The 20,776-nt window shown below is 36.2% G+C and overlaps 2 protein-coding genes and 2 pseudogenes across 4 annotated transcripts in view; 3 read left to right on the forward strand and 1 right to left on the reverse strand.

Moving 5' to 3' along the window:
- WNK3 (WNK lysine deficient protein kinase 3) overlaps positions 1-20,776 on the reverse strand; it is a 175,504-nt gene that overhangs the window by 111,743 nt on the left and 42,985 nt on the right. For all 3 annotated transcript variants that reach the window (XM_075999466.1, XM_075999465.1, XM_012782731.3), the window contains 5 exons: positions 14,642-14,814; positions 13,192-13,412; positions 11,766-11,923; positions 6,433-6,521; positions 2,304-2,523 (listed from right to left, as the gene is read on the reverse strand). In XM_075999466.1, coding sequence (XP_075855581.1) covers positions 2,304-2,523; positions 6,433-6,521; positions 11,766-11,923; positions 13,192-13,412; positions 14,642-14,814 — 861 coding nt within the window. The remainder of the gene's footprint in view (positions 1-2,303; positions 2,524-6,432; positions 6,522-11,765; positions 11,924-13,191; positions 13,413-14,641; positions 14,815-20,776) is intronic.
- Positions 15,627-16,647, forward strand: LOC105881177 (acidic leucine-rich nuclear phosphoprotein 32 family member D-like). Its single transcript, XM_075999198.1, has one exon. It carries the CDS (start codon positions 15,740-15,742, stop codon positions 16,487-16,489), a length of 750 nt encoding a protein of 249 aa, XP_075855313.1. The 5' UTR covers positions 15,627-15,739; the 3' UTR covers positions 16,490-16,647.
- Positions 17,076-17,190, forward strand: LOC142866064 (uncharacterized; annotated as a pseudogene).
- LOC142866156 (uncharacterized) lies at positions 19,637-19,723 on the forward strand (annotated as a pseudogene).

Consider the following 20,776-nt stretch of genomic DNA (forward strand, 5'->3'; position numbering starts at 1 on the left):
AGTAATGCACTAATATATTAAGCTTTAAAATTTTAAATACTTAACTTCTATGTGTACTTTGAGGACTCTAAACATATTTTATGATATATCTTATTTTTTGAGTACCTCAGGAAATGTGACACCCAATGTATTTAGCTTCCAAATACTGGGTTTTAGGGACAGTATCCTAAGAATTCTTTGTTATTTTCAAGTTTACAATTAGGCTTTAACTTGCAGTTCTGAACAGTAGGATAAACATTATCCTCTATATACTCCATTACTACAGAAATTTGCAGAATTCTTCATCTTGAAAGGTTCACCAGTATCTCAGAATATATATATTTCCACAGAAGACTATTCCATTATCTCCTATCATAATTTGATCAAAATCAGGTTCTTCTCTTGGCCTCTTAGAATTAACATTCTTTACCATTAGTTTCATAGACTATAATTCTTTGCTTGTAGCTTCCGTCACTTGAGCAGAATAATAACCATCTCAGAGCATCCTATCTCATTGTCAGACAATTACTCGAAAGAGACCTTATTTTAATTGAATCAAAATTCCCTTTTCTTCAATTTAACTTTCTTTAATGAGCCATACTAAAAAGAAAATAGGTACGCCCCACTGTTCTTCAGTGAAACTAATCTCTTAGCGGTCAGACATTGTTTTTTAATAAAGAGCCCAAACATGTAAGAATCCAGTATGCCATTTAATAGAAGTTGGATAGCCCTGATATGAGCTTATGTAAAGAAGATAATATATTGGGCAGTAAATACTTTAAACCACTTCATTAAAAAGATTAAATGACTGTAAGGAGAAAGATTTGCATAAGCTTTCAGTGATCTTCAGATACATGCACAACAAAAATCCTTAAATATATAAAAAAAAGGATACATCACTGAAGGTTTAGAAGACTGAGGAGAAAGAGAAGATATTACAAGCTTCCATAGTGGAAAACAATGAGTCAGATTCAAAAGATCAGGAATCAGAACGACTCTGGACTTCTCAACAGCAATACTGAAAGGTAGAAGAACATGGAGCAATGACTCCAGATTTTTTAAAAAATTGCCAACCTAAAATGCTATAGTCAGCCAAATGATTGATTAAATATGAAGATATAAAAAAAGGCATTTTCATACATGCAAGTCTCAAGGAATTTATCTTCCATGTGCCCTTTCATAAGAAACTAGCAAAGGGAAGTGTGCCACTGAAATAAAATAAGCCAAGAAAGAGAAATATATGAGATTTAGGAAGTATGGAATTCAAAACAGCAGTGAATGAAGTCTAGGAAGAGAAGTCTAGGAAGATAATAAAGGGAAATACCAGGGTGGTAGCTGTACACCAGATGCCCAAGGTAATCATCCTACATTAGAACAATGTAACCTAATCAGAAAGACACATGTTAAAGGCTATCATCTTCAAGATCCACTGTCATTTTCACATCTTTCTTTTTAACTTAAAACCAGAATGCCCAGGTGAGCCTGGCTCAGATGGTCTATATGGCCTGGTCTTGACCACATGCTGCTACAGCTCCTGCAAACCCCTCCCACCAGCACTGCACCTGCCTGGAGCAGGTGTGGATATGCATTTCACTCCACAGAAGTTACCTGCTGTGATCTACTATTGAGGGTTGGGGCTGGTCACAGAGAGATGGGAAAGGAAGAGTCAGAGAGGCCTGCTCCCTGTCAAACTATGTGGTTACCAGACAACTAATTTTGGGTCCGCACAATAGCCTTGCAGGTCCCCTGACTATGCTGAGCAATGGGTTTATTTTGCCGGACTCACTCAGGACCTTATCCTCTGTCTTCCTCAGAAACAGCTCTTATAAACTCTTATGGAAACTGAAGCTAGACTATGACCAAGAGATTCTCTTAAGATTATCCTCTCCTGGGACTCTTCACCTAATTATACCAACATCACCCCTTCCATAATCAGCTAGGTGTGTGCTTGTCATTTAGGATTTGAAAACAAAACAATATATTACTTAGGTAAACTGTAATGAAAATCAAAGAAATCAGTAACACAGAAGTCAGGGTAGATATTACTTATGGTGATGAGGGAGTAAAATGCAACTTACAGGGGCACATGGGTGGCTTCTAAGGAATTGGTAATGTTCTATTTCTTAACAAAGGTAGTGTTTCATTATTCTTTATACTGTGCATACAAATTTAATATACTGTTGTAGATAAATCATTTCACAATAATATAATAATTTAAATTTTATAAAAAGGATAAAATGAGAGGAAAGAAAGCAATGAGAAGGAGAAAGGAATCAACCTTGATACTACAAGGGGCAGGAGAAACAAGGGTAGGATTGACTTACCATTTCATATGCCACTTCCTCAGGTGTATCTGTTTCTAAATTGAAACTGAATTCAATAGCTTCATTGTCTTTGTGTTTGCCTTTCAATTTTTTAGGGTCTTCAACCCAGAGTCTTAAAGCCAAGGATGAATTTGAGCAATCATCATCTTCTGCTAACTCCACCCTCAGTCCTGTATCCTCAGCAAAAAATGCGTGGTTTAGTAGGTCCCTGATAGACAACCTAATAAGCAAAATACATATCTCATTATCAATTATTCCAATCATAGCCAAGATGTAGAACCTCTAATAAAAATTAATTATATCAATGCAACAACCTTATTTTAAATTTCCTATTAATTATTAATCTGCCTAGTTATAAAAACCAAACTTTATATCCCACTTATTACCAGGGATGCAAAGAAATCCCAACTAACATGCTTATATAATGATCTTAATTCAAGATTATTACCAGTAATACACCTAGATATCTACGTTTCACATACTTAAAAGTATGCCTAGAGAAAACTAGAGATATACTACAGTACATGTTCAATGGATTGATTAGCTTCCCTAAGCCACTTGCTTAAGTTACTGAGACTCAAACAATAAATTCTCAGCAAAGGAAACTAAAAAGTCTTTTTTTTTTTTTTTTTTTTTTTGAGACAGAGTCTTGCTTTGTTGCCTGGGCTAGAGTGAGTGCCATGGCATCGGCCTAGCTCACAGCAACCTCAAACTCCGGTGCTCAAGCCATCCTCCTGCCTGAGCCTCCCAAGTAGCTGGGACTACGGGCTCGAGCCACCACGCCCAGCTAATTTTTTGTTTCATTTTTAGTTGACTGGCTAATTTTTTCTATTTTTAGTAGAGACAGGGTCTCACTCTTGCTCAGGCTGGTCTCGAACTCCTGAGCTCAAGCAATCCTCCCGCCTCAACCTCCCAGAGTTAAAAACTCTTACAGATATATAAACTCTAAAGTAAATTAGAAATTCTAACTCTTTTACAAATGTTATAAATGGAAGTCATTGACTCCATTAACAATAATCTAATCAATATACTTTACTCTTTAGAGAATGCCATGGGTGAAGCTAATGGGGTTTGGCAAAGTCCTGTGGTTTTCTTAAACTATTTAACTCTGGTTTTAGGCCAGAGTATATAATGGATACAACTCTAGCCTAATATCAGGGATTAACCATATCTGAAGAGAAACAAAGGATATGGCCGCACAGGATTCTTTTACAAGCTAGGGAAGTTAATTTACTTTTCTTTTACTAATTTTTAAAACAGATATATAATATTTAACCTATCGGTATTATAGGCTAGGGAGAGCTAAAACTGATGTATTCCATAATGCCTACGTAGAGAGTCCCTCCTGTACTACTTAAACAGAAAAAGCATATAGACAGCATGTTATCCTTCAAGTTGAGGATTTTCAACCCTCTACATTTCTAGTGATTGAGAGACAAATATTTAACTAAGACAGTGTCATAAAAAGAATAGCTTGCTCATGCTCAAACTAATTAGTTTTAAGGCTAAAATGAGATGCATTTAAGGAGGCACAACCAAGTTCAGCCCTCGGCCTCTCAATGAAAATTTTGTCTAAGTATTTTTACTGACGAATAATTATGACAATAGCAGAAGATACCATTTATTGACTACCCATTATGGTTAGGTATTTTATATATTATACATTCATATCCTTTTAGTCATCAAAATAATATCTGTTTTGAGTGGTACAATGGACATGGAGACTCAGAAGCGAGGAGGATAGGAGGGGAGTGACAGAAGAAAAACTACATATTGGGTGCAATGTATACTATTCAGGCAACAGGTACACTAAAACCCAGACATCACCACTACACAATTCATCATGTAACCAAAAACCACTTGTACCTCTAAATCTATCGAAATAAAAATAAACTAAGTAAATAATGATGCATACTTTTAAAAACTCAATAAAATAATACCTGTTTTAAGGAACTAAGTAACTTGCTCAAGATCATACTGGCTAAGTGTGAGTCCAGATTTGACTCTTGGTCTGATGTTTAATCCTGTGTTTTTTCCAATACACTAATATCCCATCAACCCTTTTGAATATTTCAACATTCTTTGGTAACAGATCATAATTAAAAGGCTGTACAAACAACAATCAGAATCCAAACTAAAACAGCTACTTCTACATAGTAACTTTAGCCTCATTTTAAAAAGTATGCCTCAGCCAGGCGTGGTGGCTCCCGCCTGTAATCCTAGCACTCTGAGAGGCTAAGGTGGGCAAATCGCTCAAGGTCAGGAGTTCGAAACCAGCCTGAGCAAGAGCGAGACCCCATCTCTACTAAAATAGAAAGAAATTAATTGGCCAACTAAAAATATATAGAAAAATCATCTAGGCATGGTGGCGCATGCCTGTAGTCCCAGCTACTCGGGAGGCTGAGGCAGAAGGATTGCTTGAGCCCAGGAGCTTGAGGTTGCATGAGCTAGGCTGATACCACAGCACTCTAGCCTGGGCAACACAGTGAGACTCTATCTCAAAAAAAAAAAAAAAAAAAAAGTTTGCCTAAACTCTTATAACTCAACAAAAATAAAAACAACAACAGAAACAAAACAATTAAAAATAGGCAAAGGACTTGAATAGATATTTCTCCAAAGATATACAAATGGCCAATAAGCATATGAAAAGGTATTCTGTATCATTAGGGAAATGTAAATCAAAACCATAATAAGATACCACTTCATACTAATTAGAATGGCTAATATCAAAAAACAGCAAATAACAAGTGTTGGTGAGGATGTTGAGAAATTAGAACCTTTATAACCTGCTGTCAGGAATGACAAATGGTATAGCTACTGTGGAAAAAGTTTGGTGGTTCTTCAAAAGATTAAATATATTATCATATGACCTAGCAATTCCATTCCTAGGTACGTACCCCACAAAGAATTGAAAACAGGGACTCAAACATATACTTGTACACCAATATCCATGCAGCATTATTCACAAAAGCCAAAAGGTGGAAGTAAGGAAGTAACCCAAGTGTCCATCAACAGGTAAATAGGTAAACAAAGTGTGGTATATACATACAGTGGAATATTATTCAGCCTTAAAAAGGAAATTGGTACATGCTACAATCTGGATCAACCTTGAAAATGCTATGATAAATGAAATAAGCCAACCACAAAAGGACAAATATTGTTTGACTCCACTTATATGAGGTACCTAAAATAGACAAATTCATAAAGATAGAAAGTAGAATAAGATTACCAGGGGCTGGAGGGAAGAAGAGATGGGAGTTATTTTTTAATGGGTACAGAGTTTCTGTCTAGAATGATGAAAAAATCCTGGCGATAAATAGTGATAATGGTTACACAACAATATGAATGTACTTAATGCCACTGAATTGTACACTTAAAAATAGCTACTGTGGTAAAGCTTAGGTTGCGCATATTGCACCAAAATTAAAAAAAAAAAAATACCCAGATGTAGCCTGTTTGTATGAACACGAAGAATGTTTTGTAAAAAAGCTATAATTAAACAGGCCTTACCTTGATGGCTTTACATATTCTCAGATGTACAATACTAAACCTAAATAGGAAACTAATATTAATAAAAACAGGGAGGGTCAATGAAATGCTGGTGGATATAATAAGTTGGTAATTATCTAAAGCTCAAATTAAAAGGAAGTGAGAGCTAAGACTAAAGGGAGTTGTCCATAAGACAAACACAAATTATGATACAAATAAATCTAGAATACTATTTCTTAAACAAAAATATTCATATTAGCTTTATCATGACACAAAGATGTATGATAGAATAAAAAATATCTGCCTACTCTCATCTGTTAGAAGCAAGTTAACTTGTGAGAGACTACTGACAGTTAAGCTGATGGCTGAAAGTGATAAAAAGCTTGTCACAACACACACACACACACACACACACACACACAAATACAGCCCAAATGTTGGTTCAAGAAAAATTCAGCACATGATATCAAAGTCTAAAATGGCAAACAACATGTACTAATACACTTAATTCTAGACGGTATGATTTAGCTTCCACTCAAAAATCATACCCAGCATGATTGAAAGGTCAGAAAATGACCCACTGCAAGATAAAAGAAAAATGTATCCATCAGTTATGTCATTTCACTACAGTCACACCCACCTTTCAGATTTGTTTTGACGAATACATCCCTCAATAATTTCTTTCACTTCAGGGTCAGCAACTTTATTGAAGCTGGCTGGTTTTATGCCCTGGTAGAAGAAAAGTAGTTTCTAGTTACATATTAAACATTGAAAGTCCAAGTCAACATGACATGTATTAAACATTTTTAATCACTAACCATATTTAAGTTTTAAACAAGATAAATACATACATTCAGTATATGTTTTGTAACTTTTCTGACAAGGATTTTATCATAGTTCTACAAATAACAGTAAAAAATTGAACAACAATTTAAATCTCCAACAACAGAGGCCAATTACACATATGATGTTACATATATATGATATTATACAGAAACTAAAAAATCTCCTCAGAGTAATGAATGACATGGGGATTTGTCATAATGTAATATTAAGTAGGGAAAAAAGTAGGATCTCAAAATGTACATACAGTATAATCTCAATTAACAAAACAATAAATAAGCATTTTTTTGGAGTCAGAAATAATGTTTTTAAAACTTTTGAAAATTCAAAATAAGAGCTTCTCTATTTCAAACATACCAATTCAATATATTTAAAAGTCTTCAAGAATGGCTAGAAGCAATGAGCAATCACTAGATATGTATGTATATACATATATCTATGTATGTATGAAAACATATATATATATAAAATCTTTTGAGAAATCTATATTATTTTTATCCCTAAGCAATACTAAAACATTGAGAGAACCTACCTCAAATTAAGTATCAGGTTCTAGAAATTCAGTAAGAAATGAGGTCCAGACAATTCAAAATGTTCCTGTGATAACTGTGTCAGCTGTCTAAATTTATTTATTTTACATTCGATTACCTTTTATTTATGAATTTTAGATTTTAAGAAACAATCCAAGTAAGATCATTACAGTCATTTAATAGAAAATTTCAAATTAAGCTGGAAGCGAAAAGGTATAATGGAAAGAATAATTGTTATGGAATGAGGTAACCTAAGGTCTACTTCTAGGCCTATCATACTACCTCATATGACATAGAATAAGAGGGCCCATTATCATATACTAGATAAATCTGGTGAAATTAGGAGGTAATTTGGATCGCAAATCAAGAAGCTTTAAGACAGATGGAAATCTGAATTGTGATATGGCATTTTTGTGATTTTAATGTAAAATAATAAAGTCACTTTTCAAAAATTAGACTTACATCATTCTACTCATAGAAAAAGCCCTCTCTGACCTTTCTACTGATCTCTTACCCATTTTCCATCTCTGGGTAATTATTGCATTTCTTTGCTCCTAAGTGAAAATAGTTGGGGAGCTGTAACTTACAAAATCAAATACAAAGGCCGGGCCTGGTGGCTCATGCCTGTAATCCTAGCTCATGCCTGTAATCCTCTGGGAGGCCAAGGCCAGCGGATTGCTCCAGGTCAGGAGTTCGAGACCAGCCTGAGCAAGAGCGAGACCTCATCTCTACTAAAAATAGAAAAAATTAGCCAGTCAACTAAAAATGAAACAAAAAATTAGCCAGGCATGGTGGCTTGTGCCTGTAGTCCCAGCTACTCAGGTCGCTGAGGCAGAAGGATTGCTTCAGTCCAGGAGTTTGAGGTTGCTGTGAGCTAGGTTGATGCCATGGCACTCTAGCCTGGACAACAGAGTGAGACTCTGTCTCAAAAAAAAAAAATCAAATACAAAATCCTTTTCTATTTATGGCCCTCTAAAATACAGGCCCAAACTAAAGGCACTCTTTTTTTCTGAGCTCTTACAGAAATTTTCAAACAAATTTGAAAGTAGAATAGTATAATGAAGTCCTATGTAACCATTATCTGCTTCAACAATAATCAACATCTATATCAAGCTATCTACCCCCCCACCTTTTGTATCCTGGAATATTTCAAAGCAAACCTCAAGCATCATGTCATTTCACTCATAAATTTTCCAGTTTATATCTCTAACAAACATATAAGGACCTTTTTAAAAAATCATATAATTATCTGCCCTAAAATAATCATTAGTAATTCCTTAATTTCATCTAATACTCAATCCACACTGAGATTTTCAAATTGTCTAAATGATGTCTTTTTATAATTGGTTTGTTCAAATCAGGATCTAAATGAGGTCTATACATTACATGTAATGTGCACTGGAGCTGGCTCATACCAGCTCACAAGAACTATTACATTTTCTAGAATTTTGCAGGCCAATTGTTAAATATGCCCATTCAAAAAAAATAAATTATATAAACTGACAATTAATTATATTAAAAGCCAAGGTAATACATACTAAAAACATCACTCCCTACTTTACTATATTTTACTATTATTTATGCATATGAGGTTGTTTACAGCTACTGTATCTGTATGATGGAAATACTATACAAACTGAGTGAAACTGTGCATCTCTTCTCAACTCTGCATTCAGTGAGATCACATTGGTAATCTGAAATCAGCCATGGTGAGTGGATTTAAACAACAAAAACCAGCAAATACTATAAATCAGCACTTTTTCTTTTTTCAGAGAATCAGTTGTTAAACATTTACCAGCTCACCATTATCCTTAAGTCTCTTTTATTTTATAAAAGCATCCCTCCCTCTTTCTTTCATGAAATTGATTTGTTGGAGAAACTAGGGCATTTGTCCTGTACGATGCTTCACATTCTGGATTGTGGTCTTATTTCTTATCGTCTCCTTACACAAACCTGTAGAGTCAGACAGACTCGGGGTCAAAACCCACCATTATCAGTAGCTGTGGGAAGTTGGGCAAGGCACAATCTCTGATTCTCAGTCTCATCATCTATAAACTTAAGGCTGCACATATCTTACAGGATATAAAGATTAAAGCATTTGGTATGCATGCATTAAAAAACAGTACCTTCTCACACCTGTTAGAATAACTCTTTTCAAAAAAATGAAAGATAGGCTGGGCACGGTGGCTCACGCCTGTAATCCTAGCACTCTGGGAGACCGAGGCAGGCGGATTGCTCAAGGTCAGGAGTTTGAAACCAGCCTGAGCAAGAACGAGACCCCGTCTCTACTATAAATAGAAAGAAATTAATTGGCCAACTAATATATATAGAAAAAAATTAGCCGCACATGGTGGTGCATGCCTGTAGTCCCAGCTACTCGGGAGGCTGAGGCAGCAGGATTGCTTGAGCCCAGGAGTTGGAGGTTGCTGTGAGCTAGGCTGACGCCACGGCACTCACTCTAGCCTGGGTAACACAATGAGACTCTGTCTCAAAAACAAAAAAAATTAAAGATAACAAGTATTGGTGAGGACGCAGAGTAAAGGGAACCCTTGTACACTGTTGGTAGGAATGTAAATTAGTACAGCCATTATGGAAAATGGTATGCAGTTTCCTCAAAAAACTAAAAATAGGACTATCATAGCAATTCCACTTCTGGGCATATACCCAAAGGAATTGAAATCAGTATGTTGAAGGGATATATGTACTCCTATGTTCACTGAAGCATTATTCACAACAGCCAAGATATGGAAACACCTAAGTATCCACAAATGGATGAATGGATAAAGAAAATGTGGCATATAGACATGATGGAATACTATATTCACCCTTAAAAACACAAGGAAATTCTGTCATTTGTGACAACATGGATGAATCTAGAGGACATTACATTAAGTGAAAGAAGCCAGACACAGCAAGCCAAATGCCTCGTGATCTTGCTTATATTTGGAATCTTAAAAAGTCAAACACATAGAAGTAAAAAGTAGAATGATGGTTACCAGAGGCTGAGGGTGAGGGGAGGCAATGGGGAGTTGTTATTCAAAGGGTACAAGTTGCACTTAGATAGGAGGAATAAGTTTAGAGATCTACTGCATAGCAATATTATAGTCAATAATAATGTATATTCCAAAATAACTTAGTAAATTTCAAATATCTCACCACAAGAAATGATAAGCAAGTGAGGTGACACATATGCTAATTGGTTTGATTTAATCATTCCATTGTATGCATGTATCAAAATACCACAATGTACCTCATAAAGTATACAATTACAATTTTTCAACTAAAAATAAAATTAATAAGGCTGGGTACAGTAGCTCATGCCTGTAATCCGAGCACTTTGGATGGCCCAGGCAAGAGGCCAAGAGTTCAAGACCAGCCTGGGCAACATAGCAAAATCTTGTCTCTACTAAATGCTAAAAAAAAATTAGCCAGGCATGGTAGTGCACACGTGTAGTCCCAGCTACCTGGGAGGCTGAGGCAGGGGGATCACTTGAGCCCCGGAGTTGGAGGTTGCAGTGAGCTATGATCACACCACTGCACTCCAGCCTGGGCAACAGAGCAAGACTCAGTCTCAAAATAAATAAATAAATAAAATAAAAATAATATTAATAAAAAAGTATTTAAAACCAGTACCGAAGGTTGGGTGTGATAGCTAATACCTGTAATCCCAGCACTCTGGGAGGCCGAGACCGGAGGATCGCTTGAGGTCAGGAGTTTGAGACCAGCCTGAGCAAGAGCGAGACCCCATCTCTACTAAAAAATAGAAAAAAAAATTAGCCAGGCAACTAAAAATAGAAAAAATTATCTGGGCACACTGGCACTCGCCTGTAGTCCCAGCTACTCAGAAGGCTGAGGCAGGAGGATTACTTGAACCCAGGAGTTTGAGGTTGCTGTGAGCTAGGCTGACGCCACGGCACTCTAGACTGTCTCAAACAAACAAACAAATAAGGAAAACAGTACCTATTAGTCTTAGATACCTGAATCACTCTTAACAATCTCTTTCATGATCTACCTTGAGCCACCCAACTGGATATGAAATAGTATTCCTTTGAACACTTTGCTTCTACCTTCCTCATGTCTCCCCTTATACTCTCATCCTCTTATTTTATAGTTATTTGTAAACTTATATTATTTCCATACTAGAAATGTAAGTAAGAGTAAGTACTTCTTACTTATCTTTCTAACACAAAAAATTACTCATAGTAAGGACTTAAATATTGCATAAGTTGAACTATATTTTGAATGCTCCTTCATAATAAGGCTTTTAAAACTAGAAGAAAACTTCAAAACAATTTAGCCAATCTATTTATTATTCAGCTTTGAAAAATAAAATCTGCCTAATAAATATCTAAAAACTCTTTACAAACAAATGGATATAGAGGATATATCTGTACATATTCCCAAAGATACTAAGACAGAGCATTTTATATGATCCCAATAAAGCATAGGTATATAAATACAAAGCTTGTTTCATTACAATTGTTAAATTTAGCATAGTTATGCAGAAATAAACCAAAATTGGGCTTGACTTGGTCAACTTTACTAATTTCAACATGAAATGTAACAATTTGTAAACTAAAAAGAATAAAGTTATACCTACACTAGTTACTTTACGGTATATTTGAGCTGCATTCTGACACTCAGAATAAGGATACTCTGAAGTAGCCATTTCCAGCATACACATTCCAAAAGCATAGACATCTACAGATTCATCATAGTGCTCTTCATACATCTCTGGGGCCATAAACTCAGGAGTCCCTATAAAATAACACCACAACCACATTTTCATTAAAGAGAAAAATACCACCAAGATCGCATTCCTTTTCCTTTGAAGATTACCTGTGTTAATTTCTACATAGGTGCTTTATAAGTATAAAAAAGAAAATTTATAAGTATAAAATTTGTTTAATACTTGTTATATCTACATAAAGTACTTAACCACTTTGGTACCAGCGTTGACTATAGTCGATAGCCACAGATGAACACACACAGCGACTTTAGCCGACAGCCGTGATATGACTTTTCTAATTTTTCATTTATCAAAATAAAATTGTGAACACTTAAAAATAACATAATGAAAAAATATATGTATATGTTACCTATTCTGATTTACATTACAAGTAAAGCTGCCTGTAAAGTAAAAGAAGCTTTCAGTGCTTTAAAGCTTTCCTCATCACACAAGAGCAAAACGGATTCGTCGTCAATGCACAGCACAAAGTATCGTGGGGACTATGAGTGCCGGCTGTGGGCAAGGTTTCGCAGCCGGTGAGCATGGTACGAAAGTGGTTAAAGAATTTCCTTAGGCTGGGTGCGTTGGCCCACACCTGTAATCCTAGCACTCTGGGAGGCCGAGGCGGGTGGATCATTTGAGCTCAGGAGTTCGAGACCAGCCTGAGCAAGAGCGAGACCCCGTCTCTACTAAAAATAAAAAAAAAAAACTAATTGGCCAACTAAAAATAGAAACAAAAATAAAGAAATAAAAAAAAATTAAAAAAAGAATTTCCTTAACTTTTTGTATTGATAAAGTACAATTTGTAATGCTCAAGATTAGGCCATGATTAATAAAATGTTTTTATTTTTATCCTTTTTAGTTATTCAAATTTTCCTGTATTAATATATACTCTTAAGTTCTCAGAACCTTTTAATAATCCTAAATATATCCCCTCAAAAATACACCAGGACATCTCAGAAATAAGTCAATATATAATAGATATTTCAAAGCAAATTCCTAGTCTAGGCTAGGGATTGGCAAACTTTTCTGTAAAGAGACAGACAGTAAATAGTTTAGGCTTTGCAGTCTATATGGTCTCTGTCACACTACTCAACTCTGCCACCATAGTGAATAAGCGGCCAGAGAGAATTGGTAAATGAGTGGGTGTGGCTGTGTTCCAATAAAATCTCACTTATAAAAACAGGCAGTGAGCCAGATTTGGCCCATGGGCCATAGTTGGTTGATCCCTGTTGTAGAGGTATACAATTGAAAAATCTCTCTTTACTCAACCAATAAACTGTAAAATGTTAATCACCAATGACACTCTTAGCAAATGATGTGCGCATTAAGGTGGCTAGTCCTAGATCACCAATCTTCACAGATCCTGTGGGTCCCGTGATGAAAATATTGTCACACTTCAGATCCCGGTGAATAATAGGAGGAGTCCTAGTGTGCAAGAACTGCAACCCCTTTAAAATTTGTCTGCACCAGCTCCTTAAGACCTTTGGTTTCATGACTTTAAATCGTTTTAAGTACCTATACAAAGAAACAAAAGACCACGTATAAACCAACTTACCCAGCTTATTGTATGAACATTATTAGGGAAAATCACACAAGCAAGTTGATAATTTATGTACTATGATTGTCACCACTGAGTTGTTTTCTATTGTCTGTTACAGCAAAACAATTTTAAATCTAAGATCTCATTCTTAGATAAGTCATCCTACCAAGTGTAGCATTTTTAATTCAAAATAAGAAATCATTCTTAAGTGACCTTTTTCCTACAGACAGTACCAAATAGTGTCAAGAATTATAAAAAGTTTAAAAATAAGAATTAATTAATTTAATATTAAAAACCTTTTAAAAAATTAAAAAAAATAAAGTGGCCTTTTGTGGAATGGCAGCACAATTTTAAAAAGAAAGTCCCAGGCCGGGCGCGGTGGCACTCACACCCGTAATCCTAGCACTCTAGGAGGCCAAGTTAGGCAGATCGCTCAAGGTCAGGAGTTTGAAACCAGCCTGAGCAAGAGCAAGACCCTGTCTCTACTAAAAATAGAAAGAAATTAATTGGACAACTAAAAATATATAGAAAAAATTTGCCAGTCACGGTGGCGCATGCCTGTAGTCCTAGCTACTCGGGAAGCTGAGGCGGAAGGATTGCTTGAGCCTGGGAATTTGAGGTTGCTGTGAGCTAGGCTGATGCTATAGCACTCTAGCCCGGGCAACAGAGTGAGACTCTGTCTCAAAAAAAAAAAAAAGAAAGAAAGAAAGAAAGTCCTTTTCTATTTCCTAATAACTGCTTACACAGAGTAACTAGAGGGTTTAACTATAAAAATTTTAATGCGAAAATGCTAGGAAACAAAAAATATACCCCACATGTAATACTTGCAAGTGATTATACTACTAAATGAAAAATTGTGGTTAGAAACAAAACAAGACTATAATTATATAGTATTGTTCACTAGATATGTGAACTTGGCCAAGCCCCCAACCTTCGATTATCTTTTACAAAATGAAATTATATTCTCTCTATAATGATTTCCAATTCTAAAACTGTGATATCCCACAAATATTAATTTCTCAGCACTGTATTATCTAACAAACTTTATTAACATCTCAATTTTTTAACCTACCTTGAAATACAGTCACTAGATTCAGATTCTATAAATTCTTTAATCAAGTATTATTATTTTATAAACACCTTTTATGACTCCTGAAAATTACTTCCAAATAAAACTTCTTTGGCAATATCAGGGTCAACTTACGTTTTTAAGGTTCCAGATGTCATTAATTCAGTCACTAATACAATACACTTCTTTCCTTTTAATATAGACTCCCAGGAATCATAAAATCGAACTATATTGGGATGCTGGAGACCCTTCAACATCTCTGCTTCTTCCTTGAACCTTTGCTGCTCAGCTTTCGTTAACTTCCGGTCCTGAAATGGAAGAACAACTTCCAAATTAAAGCCATATAGAAATTCTCATGTACATTTCTAACACCACTCAAATGAGTGCTTTATTGTATTTGTGTATTTATTTTAGCCTGTCAAATCTTTTCTCAAGACCTATATAATCACTTATATCCTTTCTTAGATATTAATAGTTACAATTCCTGCACAATGTATCTGTTACATTTCATAACTACATTATAAACCTGCCTGCATAATAAATCAGTATCTTGAAAGATATCTCAAAATAAATTGAGAAAAAGTAATAAAACAGACAACAGGAAAGTTTCCGTAAGAAATCCCTGAGTTTCCATATCTAAAAGATCTATAATATCAGGGTAAGCATAATCAAAATGTTAGCCAACTAGATATTTATTCTAGTCAAATTTCTGAACTGCCAAAGTAAAAGTACTCTAGGTTTCCAGACAGAAATATCAGGTTATCAACCAGAGAAAAACCTTCAAATAGGCATTGGACCTCTAATCTGCTACATTAAATGCTAGAAGTCAAAGGAGCAATTATACAGAATTCTGAGGGAAGACTCCAAGCCTAAAATTATGTACCCAGATAATCTATCAATAAAGTTTAAAAGGGAAAAATACCTACATTTCCAGACAACAGGGACACGGAAAGTAAACCTTTCTGAAAATATTGCTCAAAGAACTTCAATAAAAATGTGGCCAAATAAGGTTGTTAGGAAAGGAAGGTGTGGCATACAATAAATAGTAAGAAACCACAAATAAATAGCAAACTGCCCTTTAAAAGGAAAAAAAAAAGAAAAATTAATAAATTTCCGGAGAACCGAGCGGAGCTGGTTGAGCCTTCAAAGTCCTAAAACGCGCGGCCGTGGGTTCGGGGTTTATTGATTGAATTCCGCCGGCGCGGGAGCCTCTGCAGAGAGCGAGCGCGAGAGATGGAGATGGACAAACGGATTCATTTAGAGCTGCGGAACAGGACGCCCTCTGATGTGAAAGAACTCGTCCTGGACAACTGCCGGTCAAATGAAGGCAAAATCGAAGGCCTCACAGATGAATTTGAAGAACTGGAATTCTTAAGTACAATCAACGTAGGCCTCACCTCAGTCGCAAACTTACCAAAGTTAAACAAACTTAAGAAGCTTGAACTAAGCGATAACAGAATCTCAGGGGGCCTGGAAGTATTGGCAGAAAAGTGTCCGAACCTCACGCATCTAAATTTAAGTGGCAACAAAATTAAAGACCTCAGCACAATAGAGCCACTGAAAAAGTTAGAAAACCTCAAGAGCTTAGACCTTTTCAATTGTGAGGTAACCAACCTGAACGACTACCGAGAAAATGTGTTCAAGCTCCTCCCGCAACTCACGTATCTCGACGGCTACGACAGGGACGACAAAGAGGCCCCTGACTCAGATGCTGAGGGCTACGTGGAGGGCCTGGACGACGAGGAGGAGGACGAAGATGAGGAAGAGTATGATGAAGATGCTCAGGTAGTGGAAGACGAGGAAGATGAGGATGAGGAGGAGGAAGGTGAAGAGGAGGATGTGAGCGGAGAGGAAGAGGAGGATGAAAAAGGTTATAATGACGGGGAAGTAGATGATGAGGAAGACGAAGAAGATCTTGGTGAAGAAGAAAGGGGTCAGAAGCGAAAACGAGAGCCTGAAGATGAGGGAGAAGATGATGACTAAGTGGAATAACCTATTTTGAAAAATCCCTATTGTGATTTGACTGTTTTTACCCATATCCCCTCCCCGCCCTCCAAATCCTGCCCCCCGAAACTTATTTTTTTCTGATTGTAACATTGCTGTGGGAACGAGAGGGGAAACGTGTACTGGGGGTTGCGGGGGGGGGGAGGGAGGGGGGGGGGAGGGAGGGCGGGAGGGGGTGGAATAAAATACTATTTTTACTGCCACTCTTTATTTTTCCCCCTAAAAAAAAATAAAAATAAAAATAAAAAAAAATAAATTTCCAATAAATTTTACTTGGAATTAAGCCTAAGTAATCATGGCTAATGTGATTGGTAAAACTGAATGAGTTTTCTAAACATTAACTAAAATAGAAGACAGATAATACAAAAAACCAGTCTGAAATTAAAATTCCAGGTTACTTCATTAAAACCTAATTAGTAGAGAAAAAAAGAATAAAAACAATTCCTATTTGTGCAAGGGGGAGCAAGAGAGAAGGGAATGATAGAACTGTTTCAAGCTTTGATGTTATAAAAAATAAGCTCAAATATGCCTGTTAATGAACATTCAGGTACAATTTTCACTTCAAGTGCTCACTTTGGCAGCACATGTATGAAAATCAGAACGATACAGAGAAGATTACCATGGCCACTGTGCAGGGATGACATGAATTAATAAGGAAATAAATAAATAAAAATAATTTTAACTTCAAGATAGTTGACAACATATTAAATTAATTCCTTTCCCTTCCCAGAATAACAAAGGAAATATATAAATAAATCTAGAGTAGTGACGAAAATATGAGAAGGATTCAAACAAAATATTTTTTTGCTTGATAAAGATAAAAACATACTTTGATAGGAATGTATTTTTGTGAAACTCAAGAGTATCCAGAAAAAGGTAAGAGGCAAAAGAAAAGACTTCCATTAAAAAGAGTTTTTTGTTAAGACTTCATAATAGTCCTATATTATGTGTATATTATAGGGTGTGCACAGCACACCAGAGCCCTGGAAAATTCACTTTTGGTTACTTTATTGTCATCATTCTCTGATGTATATAATGAAATATGTAAAAGGATATTCAATGCAGAATGGTTTGTAATTGTGAAAAATTAGAAACAACCAGAACGTCAATAATAAAGCTTATTATATGCCATGTACTATTCTATACAGTTTATATATAACTTATATAAATTTACACATTCAGAGCACACAACAACCATTTGAGACACTATCATTCCATTTTACAAATAAAGAAACTGAGGTTAAGATGGTTAAGTAACTTACCCAGGATTAAATGACTCACAGCATGCTAAACTTAGTTATATACAAGTAACACTTAAAAGAATAACATAGATCTATGTGTACTGGGGTGGAGAGATCTTTAAGACATACTTCTGAGTGACAAATACAATCTCAAAAAAATGTACAATATGATACTTTGTACCTAAAAAAAGAACCATCCTGAATAATTCTGTATTTTCTACAGCCACATTTTCTTGCATATATTTAAATACACAGAAAAAAAGACTAGATGGATACACAAATGAGTAACTGCAGTTATCTCTGGAAAACTAGGGGAAGAAGATTGGCATGGAAGAGTCTTTTCCTTCAATGACAACCATAGGCACTCAGCAATATATTAATATACACCTAAATTTTAGTTTTCTAAGACTTCATTTTTTTTTTTTTTTTTTTGAGACAGAGTCTCACTTTGTTGCCCAGGCTAGAGTGAGTGCCGTGGCGTCAGCTTAGCTCACAGCAACCTCAAACTCCTGGGCTCAAGTAATCCTTCTGCCTCAGCCTCCCGAGTAGCTGGGACTACAGGCGTGAGCCACCATGCCCGGCTAATTTATATATATATATATATATATATATATATATATTATTTGGCCAATTAATTTCTTTCTATTTTATAGTAGAGACAGGGTCTCGCTCTTGCTCAGGCTGGTTTCGAACTCCTGACCTCGAGCAATCCGCCCGCCTCGGCCTCCCAGAGTGCTAGGATTACAGGCGTGAGCCACCGCGCCCGGCCAAGACTTCATTTTTGACATTTAACTTTTTAATCCATCTGGAATTCACTGTAGTTTATGCAATATTTTCTTCTAGACAGTTAATCAGTTGTGCTTTAGCATCACTTAAACTATTTTTCCAGACATAAGACAGACATAAAGAACACATTTATTGTATACCAAGTTTCCATCTATACTGGGTCCTGCTTCTTTCCACCAATCTATTCCTATGTCAGTTACCACACTGTTTGAATACAGTGGCTTCCAGTTTGTTTAATAATTGGTAAGGCAAGTCACTTTCCTATTCTTCGTTATTTTTTTGGCTATTCTTATCTGTTCATATTTCATACAAACATTAAGATCATTTTTCCAATTAAAATAAAAAAGAATCTGTTGGGATCCTAATTGGAATTATATTAAATGTGTGTATTAATCTGGAAAAATCTTGCATCTAAAGGCCATCTAAGCAGACATTTAATTTCCTGTTTTCTTCCCCCTATGAGAGGCACATGAGGCTTTTGTATGTAAGTGGTCGACTGTGAAGCAGAAACCCTAGAGAATATGGCCCAACAAAAATAAGTCAAGAAAACTGATAATATCACAGCTTCCTTTTTCCTAAGCCACATATTTAACTTTATTTTAAAATTTAAATTTAGTAAAATTGACTATAAGTTCTGTGAATTTCAAGAAATACATAGTCACGTAACCACTGCCACAAACAAAATACAGAACAGTTACATCACCCGCCCCCAAAATTCCTTTGTGCTGTCCCTTTATAGTCAAGGCATCTCTTACTCTTAAACCCTGGAAATCATTGATCTATTTATTATCCCTTTAACTTTGCCTTTTCCAGAAAGTCTCCTAAATGGAAACAATTTATCTAGTCTTTTTAGTCTGGCATCTTTCACTTAGCATAATGTATTTTACATTGATCCATTTTGTTTTAAGTATCAACAGTTTATGGCTTTTAAGTGTTGAATAATATTTCATCTATGAATGTACCACAGTCTATCTATTCCTCAGATGAAGGACATTTGGATGGTTTCTAGTTTTGGGTGATTACAAGTGAAGTTGCTATAAATATTCATGTACAGGCTTTCAGTGAACATGGGTTTTATTGAGTAAATACCTCAACTGGGATCCTTTCATGATGATTGGGTTTTCAAGCTCATATGTGAGATGGGCATCCCTCAAACCTTGTTAAGACATTGGCACATTCCCTGATATGGAAAAAATAATCCTCAGGTAGGATTGATGGGTCACCTGGTATGTTTAACTTTACAAGAAACTAACAAAGTGCCAAAGTGCCATTGTATTCACACCAGAAATATATGAGAGTTTCTCCATATGCATCACTGTTGCCAGAAATTGGGACTGGCAGGGATTTCTGTTTGTTCGTTAGCCATTCTAATAGGTGCATTGGGGATATCAGATTATGGTTTTAATGATTAATGATGTTAAGTATCTCTTCATGTGCTTACTTGCCATACATATTTTATCTTCTTTGGTGCAATGCCTGTTCAAATCTTTAGTTTAGCCAGGCACAGCTGCTCATGCCTGTAATCCCAGGACTTTGGGAGGCCAAGGTGGGAGGAGGATTGCTGGAGGCCAGGAGTTTAAGACCAGCTTGGGCAACATAGTGAGACCTCATCATTACAACAACAACAATAACAACAAAAAAGGCCACCTCTAGGCTCAGCTACTTGGAAGGATGAGGCAGGAAAACTGCTTGAACACAGGAGTTCAGGGCTGTAGTGAGCTATGATCATGCCATTGCACTTCAGCCCGGGCAATGAAGAAGGACCCTATCCCAAAAAAGAAAAAAAAAAAAAAAAACAAGCCAGGCACAGTGGCTCACATCTGTAATCCCAGTATTTTAATGAGCCAAGATGGGAGGATCTCTTGAAGCCAGGAGTTCGAGACCAGCCTGAGCAAGAGTGACTCCCCATCTCTACTAAAAATAGAAAAAATTAGCCAGGCGTGGTGGTATGCGCCTATAGTCCTAGCTACTCAGAAGGCTGAGGCAGGAGGATTGCTTGAGCCCAGGAGTTTGAGGTTGCTGTGAGCTAGGCTGACACCATAGCACTGTAGCCCAGGCAACAGAGTGAGACTCTGTCTCTGCCCCCCCCCCAAAAAAATATAACGTCTTTAGTTCTTTTTTTTTTTTTTTTTTTTGAGACAGAGTCTCTCGCTTTGTTGCCCAGGCTAGAGTGAGTGCCTTGGCATCAGCCTAGCTCACAGCAACTCAAACTCCTGGGCTCAAGCAATCCTTCTGCCTC

This window comes from Microcebus murinus, chromosome X (assembly GCF_040939455.1).
Source record: "Microcebus murinus isolate Inina chromosome X, M.murinus_Inina_mat1.0, whole genome shotgun sequence".
Lineage (NCBI taxonomy): Eukaryota > Metazoa > Chordata > Mammalia > Primates > Cheirogaleidae > Microcebus > Microcebus murinus.

Coding starts and splice junctions, on each gene's coding strand:
- LOC105881177 (XM_075999198.1), top strand. CDS start 15,740: ATGGAGATGGACAAACGGATTCATTTAGAGCTGCGGAACAGGACGCCC.